Source organism: Nelumbo nucifera, chromosome 3 (assembly GCF_055504915.1).
Source record: "Nelumbo nucifera cultivar China Antique chromosome 3, China Antique-T2T, whole genome shotgun sequence".
Classification (NCBI taxonomy): domain Eukaryota; kingdom Viridiplantae; phylum Streptophyta; class Magnoliopsida; order Proteales; family Nelumbonaceae; genus Nelumbo; species Nelumbo nucifera.
This window is the reverse complement of record NC_142651.1, coordinates 28,369,160-28,380,042: the sequence shown is the minus strand read 5'-3', so window position 1 is coordinate 28,380,042 and position 10,883 is coordinate 28,369,160. Positions and strand designations below refer to the sequence as shown.

General features: G+C 37.9%; 1 protein-coding gene across 1 annotated transcript; it reads left to right on the top strand.

The window, feature by feature from the left end:
- Positions 1–3,266: 3,266 nt before the first annotated feature.
- Positions 3,267–7,506, top strand: LOC104605341 (protein TIFY 6B-like). The gene is made up of 7 exons (XM_010270105.3): positions 3,267–3,625; positions 5,191–5,387; positions 5,494–5,786; positions 5,882–5,972; positions 6,052–6,370; positions 6,493–6,550; positions 7,033–7,506. The coding sequence occupies exons 1-7, from the start codon at positions 3,541–3,543 to the stop codon at positions 7,232–7,234; spliced, it is 1,245 nt and encodes a 414-aa protein (XP_010268407.1). The 5' UTR covers positions 3,267–3,540; the 3' UTR covers positions 7,235–7,506.
- Positions 7,507–10,883: the final 3,377 nt, after the last annotated feature.

The following is a 10,883-nucleotide window of genomic DNA, read 5'->3' as shown; positions in this document are numbered from 1 at the left end:
CAGCAATTTTCTTTATCAAAAGCAATCAGAAAAGAAAAACAAATTATGGAAAAACACAAAATATACAACAAAAGCATCTTATTGTGCAGAGTTTTGGTGTAGCAAATCTTTCAATGTGGCCCATTAGATGGTAACTCCCACAAGTGAACAAATAGTAGTTGAGGGTGCATCGTGGCTCTTGTGCTTGGGACACCTTGATTAAAAGAATGCATTTATCCTGCTTGCTTTAGTGCAAATGGCAGCCTCAAAAAGAAAAAAAAAAAGAAAAAAAGAATGTTGATGCTTGACAGTTGCATCCGATTAATTGGGGCATTTAACACAAAATTGCCACATCAGCAAAATCATATTCTTCTTTGCTGATGTGGCAATTGTTTTTTGTTTTGAAAAGCATAATCATACATATTGACAAACACCCCTTTATTGTGCCACATTTGCTTATGTAGAAAATGTGGCCATGGGCTGGCAGTGTGCTCACTCTCATACCATAAAATCAAAGTAACTGATAATAGACGGCATTCTTTTGTGGATCAGCTTAACTTGGAAATCAAGAACTCTTGAGATTCGATTTCTTCAAATTCTTGAATTTTCCTGTTGGTAGGGATACCACATGCATCACATGTGGTAGATGGATTTGGGTGTCCTTTGATTTGAAAAGGACCCTTTTGTAGATTAGCAACCGACTTTTGTATTGTCCTTGCTTTTATGTCTTAGGGTAAAATTGGGACAGAAAATGACTTCTGTTACCAAATAATGGAAGAGCAGAACAAATGAATGCTTCCTTTGATTCTTCACAAAATAAGTAAGAAGGAAAATATTGTGGGAAAATAATCTTTTAATTGGTCCCTTGATAGATCATCTCATTCCACATGGCATTACTAAATTAGTGAGAAATTCCATTTTCCCTTGTTTTTCTCTTTCCCATATTTTTTAACGTATTTTAGTATCCAAACAAAACTCCATTAATAGGCTGCTAGTATGGGCACATGCAATATTTAACAATGGTTCAGAACACTTGTGAAGAGAGAAAATGCCCGAATGCCCGTATGGCGTTTTTAATATCCAAACTTGTTCCCTGTTTGTAATAGCTGCTTGAATCATCAAATCAAATCAATAATATAGGTTGTGTTTGATATTGTTGCCGCATGAATTAACCGGTTTCTGGATCCCCTGTTAAGGGAGAGTTACCTCTTATTTATACTTGAACGGACTAGTGGTAGGTGAAGATGAATGCACCAGATGAGGGTCGTACGAGGTCAGGCGGCAGACCCTGGCGGGTACATCTGACTACCCTGCGGTTGTTTACGTACGAAAGCAACAAGACTTCCCACATCAGATATAATTGCCATTTTTGGTACCGTTACTTTTTCTATCAAACACGTTTTTGGATTTATCAATACAAATTGTTGTTTATGTTTATGATTAATTCTATACATGCAAATTTCCAGCTGAAGTGCCTTTTATATATGATGTGTTAGGATATATTTTTCATCAATTTGTATTGATAAATCCAAAACGTTTCAAACTTTGAAGAAAAACGTAGGAAACATATAAGGCAAGGTTTTAAAAATGATCTGGATGCAGAATCATTCTAACTATTGGTTTCTGAGTTGATTATTTGACCACTTAATTCGAACGGATGACTCATTTCAATTGAACAATAAAAAAAAATTAAATTAAATGATAAAATAAAAAATGACTAAAAACCATTGAACAACTGATTGGATCAACGGTTTAAGCACATGGATCAACAAGTTGCTGACCTAACCAACGATTTTTTGCTTAAGAACTAAGTTGAAGGTAAAACAAAATCAGTTGTCTGGATGATTCCCGAGACAAATGATGTGATCATTTAGGTCAATAGAGGTTTGACAATAATGATACAAAATTTGTACAACTTTATCAACATTTTCCAAACAGCTTGAATGTGTTACCGAAAGGGATAACCAATTCCAATTCCAGATGTCCAAACGCCACCATATAAACCGTTTCTCTAAAATCTCATTTATTTCCTTTTTGGATGGATGATAAAAAATTGATTCCCAATTAATATGTTTTTACCAAAAGGGCCCACATTAATCAAAGAGTAAGCCAATCAAACGGGTAGGAAAACCAGTTCCTTTTTTCAGCGAGAACATGCTACGCAAGAGAAACTGAGAGACTTTATATAGGTGAAATAGGAATATTAGATGACGAGTAGGTGCTGCCGTGCTGCTGCTTTCAGACTGGGGAGTGGGGATATAAATATTTACAAGTGTTATATGCAAATTCATGCGCAGCAGTATTAGCATTTCTGCTTATATGGTTAATATCCATATTATCAAAATATACCATCATATTATAATATTTGTCTCTAAAACTTAAAAGATCCCATTCTAGTTCGCTTTCTGCCTGGATGCCTCCAACCACTTCGGTCTTATAGCCGCCTTCAACGCTTCGATTACTGCTTGCCATTCTGCCTGGGTTGTTGATGATGCTTTGACTGCTCGACCCTCTGCATGTAACACTGAAAAATCTTTAGCCAATAGCTGCTGTTCCCGTAATTATTCTCAAGGCTCCATCAGTGAAAATCAAGTAATCGAACAATGTACTAGTGGTTATTCTACTCCTAATTTCTTGTTTTCTATTATGTGAACTTGGACACCATACTGCGTTGGCCATTTCAATTAATTGTGTAGGGTGTGAAATGGCCTGACCATGGTTCTTTGCATTGCGCATATCCCAAATGAGTCTGAATAACACGAGGAACTTACTAATATAGCTCAGTTGGACCTAAGCTGACAGGTGATTCAACTTCTCTTCAATCTACATACACAAGAATTGATGCAGATGTCTATCTTGGACGTCCTCAAGGTTTATCCCTAACTGCGCAAGGATCCACACTGCCCTAGCATAATGGCGTTGGAAAAACAGGTTGAAACTTACAAGTTTCAACCTCATCCGTATCCGAGATTTATCGGAGTTTCCGCCCGATTTTTATTCCGAGTTATGAGTTTTAAAAAAAAAAAAAATCTTTATTTCGGGATTTTAAAATATTCAGGTAAGAAAAGATCTCGTATCTCGTGCACAGCCCTTGTAATTTCATCACTATTGGAGCCACGTGTCACGCAGAGTGAAGATTAAAATGGGCGGGAAGGACCAGCACCGACAAAGTGCCACGATTTTCAGAAGGTGTGATCTTTTTGTTTGACGCACGTGGTGGAAACCGGAATAGGCGGTTACGACCGGATTAGTCGGTGAAGGCACACAAAAAGATTCCGGGAGATCGGACGGTTTAGATTCCGACTGGTGAAGTCCGGAGCTATAATTATAAAAATCGCCTTCTTTTTCTGTTTCTGTCTCTTCGTCCAAACATTCTTTCACTTCTGCGTTTGTAGGCGAGACGGAAACATTTCGGCGGGTTTTCTGAGAGAGATTTCGTTTCTTCTGGTGATGTTCGAAGGAGGGGTTTGGAATTCTTTGACTTTAAGCGATTTGAGGGGGTTGGTTTGATCTGTGTGAGTGAAGGTTTGGTGCGTTTGTGTTGGGAATTTCAAATTTGAGATGGAGAGGGACTTCTTGGGTTTGAATTCGAAAGAGTCGGTTGCACTTGTGAAGGAGGAGATTAAGGATGCAGGCAAGAATGCCGGTATGGATTTTTTTTCATTAAATTCGTGGTTTCTGCTGTGGAAAATATGATTCTGTTATGGATTTCGTTCTGGGTCTGTTGAAATCTTTGAATTGTAGAATTTTGTTTGCTTGAAATCTGGTTTCTGCGTACTGAAAATGGATTTTTCTCACTTTGTTGGTGTTTTTTTTGGAGTTTAACTTGTCTGTTTGATTTGGAGATTCAATCCTTCATTTCTTAATGGAGTTTGAGAAATCATTTTTTTTTTTTTGTTTTTTATTTGTTGGTGGATGTGCTAATTTTGTGCCGGAAGCTTTCAGTTCTTCGCCTTCTTATGACAATAACTACACAGGCTCGCAGTCGAGACTCGAGATTAACTAAATGCAAAATAAAGTCGGTTTTCACTGCTTTTTCTGTTTGTTTTCTTCTTTTCAGAGACGAATTTTGATTCGCTAACTTCCATGCGGCTGTGAAGTTCAAAGTTGGTCGCAGGAACAACCCTCGTGTACTTAACATTCGCCTGCGGCTCACTTTAGACTGGCCCTTTCTTTTAGATTGGGCTCGATTTTGGTCTTTCATTTTTCTTTTTCTTTTCTTTTCCTTTTATTCCTGTAACACATATGCATGATGTTACTGCGAATGCTAAACATGTCTTTTTAGTGTTCATTAATCCCTAAGGAAACGGGTCTGTGTTTTTTCGTACCGTTTTTTTAATTATTATTTTATTCTTTATTTGGATGAGCATTTGCTAAATTGCGCCATGGGTGTTCCAAACCATGTACTATTTCATCTTTTTTATAACCAGCTCCAAGAAAAAGAAAATTTCTGCAATATATTTTGTTAGCTCCGTAGGATCAAATATGTTCATTTCAATTTTATGTTACTACATCTGATTATTTTGTCTTGTGATCATTTCATCACTTGTATAGATGTACTGAACAAAGAAATTTGGAATTTCTTGCAATTATTTTGGTTCCCCAATCCCCATAGAGAATTTCAAGATTCTTGTTTGTTCGTTCGGTGGTCCTTTCTCTTCTTTCTTTCTTTTTTTTTGTTCAACGGCATTCCATCTTATGTTGTTTTGGAACATAACCAGCCAACTTGTTGAAAGAGTTTTAATTATCAAATTTGAATGACTAACCTCTTCCATGATTTGAAGATTAGAGATGGGTTTCTCTAATTTTCTGTAGTGATGATATTAAATTAATGGTAATTATAGTTTCTAATGGGATGGAAGACTGAAGGATCCTTCTAATCATGTAATAGAGAATTTCAAGATTCTTCTTTGTTCGTTCGGTGGTCCTTTCTCTTCTTTCTTTCTTTTTTTTGTTCAACGGCATTCCATCTTATGTTGTTTTGGAACATAACCAGCCAACTTGTTGAAAAAGTTTTAATTATCAAATTTGAATGACTAACCTCTTCCATGATTTGAAGATTAGAGATGGGTTTCTCTAATTTTCTGTAGTGATGATATTAAATTAATGGTAATTATAGTTTCTAATGGGATGGAAGACTGAAGGATCCTTTTAATCATGTAATCTGCAACTAAGAGGTTAATCTTCCTTTTTTTTTCCTGTAACTTGCAGCCTTCATGAGAGGTCCAGGCATGCAATGGCCTTTCTCAAACAAAGTCTCTGCTTTGCCTCATTTTATGCCTTTCAAGGCTGGTCAGGATGATAGGGCAAAAAAGATTATATTTGATCCCTTTGCTTCTGGATTTATTCCTACCATAGCAACAGCAGACGCTTTTGATGCTAACAAACAAACTTCTGGCATAGCCCAGGTGTGTTATTATTATTCCAAGCTATACAAATCATCATGAAACAGATAAAATTTTTGTTAGTATGGGCTGATCGGTCTTGTTGTTTCTCCCCCTCAATGGTTTGCAGAAAAGCTTCAACTTTGATAGGCAAGGAGGTACCCATTATGCAATGGCAGCTTATCCTTTGCAACATGTTGATGCCCATGCCACCAATCATCCACCTGATGTGAGGATGTTTCCAGCCAACCAGACAATTTCTATTGCCATGAACAACCTTTTCATCAAGACCCAAAACACTACCATGGGTCAGAACATGGCTGCTGCTACCATGAAGCAACAACCTCTTGGTGGAATTCCTGTTGCAACAGCACATTCTATTCTTCCTACTGCTGGTTCTATGGCAAGAACCTTTGATCCATGGTAATAGAACATCTCAATGAAACTTCACCATCTTTTTGTGTAGTTTTTGAAGCTTCAATAGTCAATACTAATATTGATATATAATCTCTTTGCAGGAACATTTCAAAGCCTGCAGGAGCACCTGCTCAACTGACCATCTTTTATGCAGGAGCTGTGAATGTCTACAATGATATTACTCCTGAGAAGGTATCTCTCTCCCTCTCTCATACTGGTTCTCTGCTTAGAGATTTGACTCTTATTTTGGTAGTGTATTTCTGTTTTTCAGGCTCAGGCCATTATGTTCTTTGCTGGGAATGGATCTCCCATGACAAACCCAATAGCTCAAGTGCAGACTCCAACCGCGAAACCTGTAGCAGGAGATGGTCTTCTTGGAAACCAGCTCCATCCTACATCGCCATGCTCAGGTCTTTCAAGCCCAATTTCAGTTAATTCACATGCGTCTGTTCAATCAGGTAGTGGTTCTAGCAGTACCGATGATCTGGCATCAAGGCAAATAGGTAATATGAATGCATCAAGCTGCCACCAGGAACCCCAAAACAGGGTTGCTTCTATGGGTTCTGCTGCTCCAACTCTGATGCCTGCAGGTATCTTGTTTATCTTTCATGGCCATTCAATATGTAATACCTTGTACATAATAATTATGGTAACCAATTGTATAAGATCCATTTTGGAATATAGCAAATCACACACTTGTTTTGTTCTGCAGCTGTTCCTCAGGCTCGTAAAGCATCCTTGGCTCGTTTTCTGGAGAAACGCAAGGAAAGGTAAGATGAACTTGTCAATCTTCTAGGCCATTACCAATATAGTCTTTACAAGTGTCAGTATGTCATTATGTCCCATTGCTTGCTTCTAGCAGAGAACTAGGAAGCAAGATCTACCACTCTACTAGCTACTTTGTGGCTCTTGTGGTCTTGTAACTTCTTGATGTTAATTGGGGTGGTTTAATTGGATCACAATTTAATCAGAAATCACTTCAAATTCATTTTCACCGTAAGAGATACTCACAGTGATTTAGATGTTAGAACTTCCTGTATTATCTTTCATTTTTTCTGTTTCTCTTTCTGGTTTTTCTGCTAACTGCAATTTGAGCATTACAACTAGTACTATATATCTGAGTGGTTATGTAGACACTGCTGATTTTTATTAATTTGTCATCTAATATTTATAGACCTCATGAAATATAGTGATCAACATTGGCAGCCGAAAATTGATGTCATCCATTTAACTTCTTCTAAATGCTATGCAGGATGATGAACATGAACCCTTACAACCTCAAGAAGAAATTGCCGGAGGGCCCTATCTCATCTGGATCCAATGGTCTCGGTTTTTCTGGAGACTCTGGTCCAGTATCTGTTGATCTCCCAGTCAGCAAGAAGCAGGCATGGTGTTTGGGGCCAAATAAGAATGAGGCCATTAATAACAACTTGCAGGTTACATTGGAGATGTGAGCTGAAGGGTTTTCATCCTTTAGCTTTTTTCCCTTTTTTTTCCCACTTTCTAATGATATTAATCCTTATTCTTTCAGTCTTCAATCTTAATTAAATCTCCTAAATATATGTTTTAAATGGCTCTCGATTATCTTTCCTTTCAAAGTAATCGAGAGCCTTTTCTTCTGAGAACCCTTGGAACATTTTTGTAACAAATTTAACTTCGGCAGTATTGTAAAGAACCAATACAGGTTTAGTACATAATTCTATCCTTCCTGTTTACTTTGCTCTCATTCTAATGCAGAGAACGTATTTAGAGTTTCAAATATCAGCATGGAAATGAAAATGTATGAAACATGACAAGCTCCTTGGCATTCAACTTTAGATGCCATGTGAAAGGCTGTGTTTTTGTTTGGTACTATTGCTGTTTCTACCTGAAAAACTTTTTGGGTTAATCAATACAAATTGATGAGAAATATGTGTTGTTATGAAAAAAAAAAAAAAAAAAAAACATTTCGGTTAGAAAAAAAATCTCTCTCAACACAATGGAAATGGGGATTTTGATGATGTCCCCTCAGCTGTAAGAGGCTTGCTTCACCAGGCTGACTCGCATCCGCCAAGATTCTATAGGGTTGATTGAAAGTTTGCAAAGATCACCACCACTGGTTCTGATCAATATTTGGCTAAGAAAGTAAGGGCTGCAATGGATCTGATTTAATCCAATATGGGTTTGGATATCTACTTATCCATGACCAGTCGGGTTTGAAAATATGATCAATTTATTAATTAGATGAGTTCGGAAATTGCTTGATCTGATTCCCTAGGATGTTGTAGCCCTCCCACAATGGGTGAAGGCAGAGTAGTTGGGATTGGGATAATTCATATCGGATAAATTGGATTGGATTCGGACATAGCCGTCTGAATTTGATCGGATCCGTTTGCAGCCTACCACTTGATGGGGGGGCTTCTTCTCGTGGGCTTGAAAGTTGACATAGAAGTAGATATATTGGTTGTGGACACTGGACAGCTGGTAGCTCTGGTTTGTGGCTTAGAATTCACCTGCCACCTGGTATGTTCCACAGGCAATTTGCAATGACATGACTCCCATCCATGTAGCTATCAGGGATTCAGGATATTAGAGGTTACGTTACACTATCCTTTCGGTGGTGAGACACAGAGACTGAGACCCCACGTTTCTATTAGAAAATGAAAACCTACCCATATAGGCTTTCCGTTTTCTGTCTTTGTCAGTTTGTCCAAGCTTAATTCGTAAGGACTTAGACGCTGTGCCAGCATGTTCCCATGGTCAATTTGACACTAGGCTGTGTGGTTTTGGTTTGGTGGAAATTAAGGCTGTGTTTGGTTTGAAGAAAAAAGTAACCCTTCCTTTCCCTAGTTTTTCCTTCGAACCAAACGTAACCTAAGAGAAAAACAGAGTTGACGACACAAGGCTGTGTTTGGCTGTTTTTTGTTTGCACTTTGCAGTGCAAAAAAGAAAAAGTACATGTGCTAACATGAATATAAATCTGGTCAATGAGTAGGAGTGCAAATTCCATTTGATTTTGCATTGATTTAAGTGGTTTTGTGAATCCAAAGCTGGAACAAACTTATTTTGCATTGATCACCTTTGAATGCAAAGTTTGCTTCCATTTTTAAGGAATTAATGCTTAGTTTGGAAGGAATACAAATACAAATATGTACAGTGCAAATACATACAAAATACAAGAATTTGTACTCTACATATTTGTATTTGTACTCCTTCCAAATTGAGCCTAAACTTGGTTCTCTATTTTGAATGCAAAAATGGTGAAAAAACAACAAATTTATTTCACTTCTAAATACAAAAATGCATTCTTACCAAATACCTACACATATAATCCGAGTAAAAATTTGCTTCGATTTTGCATTTATGCTCTTATCTGAGCAGCAAGACAGCAAGTACTATTTTTTTTCTTTTTTTTTTTTGTTTTTTGAAATTCATTAAGAACCTTCCCCTTCACTCTTATTTTCTTTCAGTATTCAAACCAAAACACTGAAACACGGGAGAGAGAGAGAGAGAGAGAGAGAGAGCACTAGTAGTGGACAGAAAGAAAAGGAGGCCCTCTAGAGAAACTAAGATGTATTTTTTACTTTTTTTTTAGGGCTCGTGATAAATATGTGCATCAAATCTCTTTTAAAGGAAGAAGACTAAAATCTTATAATGGTAGAGGTAGACTGCAATTATAGAGGTAGTGGATCCCCTAGGCCACCGACACCTTACACTAACCTAGATTTATAAGGTTTAACAAAAAGGCAAAAGTACAAAGCAGTTAGAGTGAAATCAGGAAAGACCACTACCTCAGGTAAATTACAAAAATCCTCCTGTACTATTGGGTCTTTGACAAAAAGCTGTTTTGTACAATGACTATGAGACAAATACCCCCCTTGACCGTTAAGTCAGATGACGGAATGCGTTAAATTATCAAAATATCCCATTAAATTTTTTCTTTTTTTTACCATTTTTCTCTTAAAACCTATTGTTTTCCCTTTCTTCTCTTCTCTCCCAACTCTTCAAAATGAAAAGATGGAGGAATCTCCACCGCTGCTATAATGGGCATAGGGAGGGAGAGCAGGTTAAGCTGTCGCCCATGTGCTAAAGCCAATGAGGAAGACGCTGGATTTCTTTTTCAACATCGCCCAAACATCAGCTGTGCGGGTTTGGACGGGTCCCCTTTGCCGATGGCGATGGATGAAGTTGAGCGGAGAGAAACATCAGTTGGATTTCTTTTTCAATGTCCAACGACGCCCCATTGCCACCGTTTCCCACTCTGCTGCAACCCCGTTGGCCTTGTGGCAGTGGCACCACTTCTGTTGTGTCGAAGGGTCCATGGATTGGTTCACTCCCTACTCTCCAACTTTGGAGATGATACATACGATGGTGTGGAAGAGGAAAATGAATTACTTGCCTTGTGGCAGTGGCGCCACTTCTGCCAAGATACGGAAGTCGTCGCTCCGAGAGGATAATATCACCATAGGTAACTTTCCATGTAAAGAATCTTTCAGGGTCTTCGGCATTGACGCAAGAAAGAAGAAAAAGGAAGAGCAAGAGAGAACAGAGAAGCCTGTTGTCCCCATTACGGCCTCTTGTTCTCTCTACCAGACCTTCGCCTCTATAATAAATGGCTAAATGGGGAGATGTATACAAAAGAGAGTCTCTAGTTGCTACAGCACCATTAAAAGGGTTACCGATGAGAAGGGCGGGAGAAGAAAACAACAAACAAAGAAAAATAAAATATGGGAGTCCCCCCTCTCTCTGTGTCTGTCCTTAGTGTGCCTTTGTTTGTTCAGAGGTAATGCATGAAGAAGTCGGTAAGCCTGAAGTATTCGATCTCTGATCCACAAGGGCCTTTTGTACTCGGAAGAGAGAGAGAGAGAGTGTGTGAGCTGTAAGGGTTGTACTTGAAAGTTAACACTGCATTTGAATGCGATGTAAAACAAGAACCATGTAAAAGTTTATATTAGTTCGGTTTTATCAGTGTTTGAATGGATGTTTGGATGGAGTCGAATTTTGCCTATAAATCAATGTAAAATCTCATCAAACATAAAATTTTACATCAATTATCAATATAAATATATCAAGAAAATCAATGTCAAATTTTATACATTTTTCATCAATTCCAAATGCAGCCTA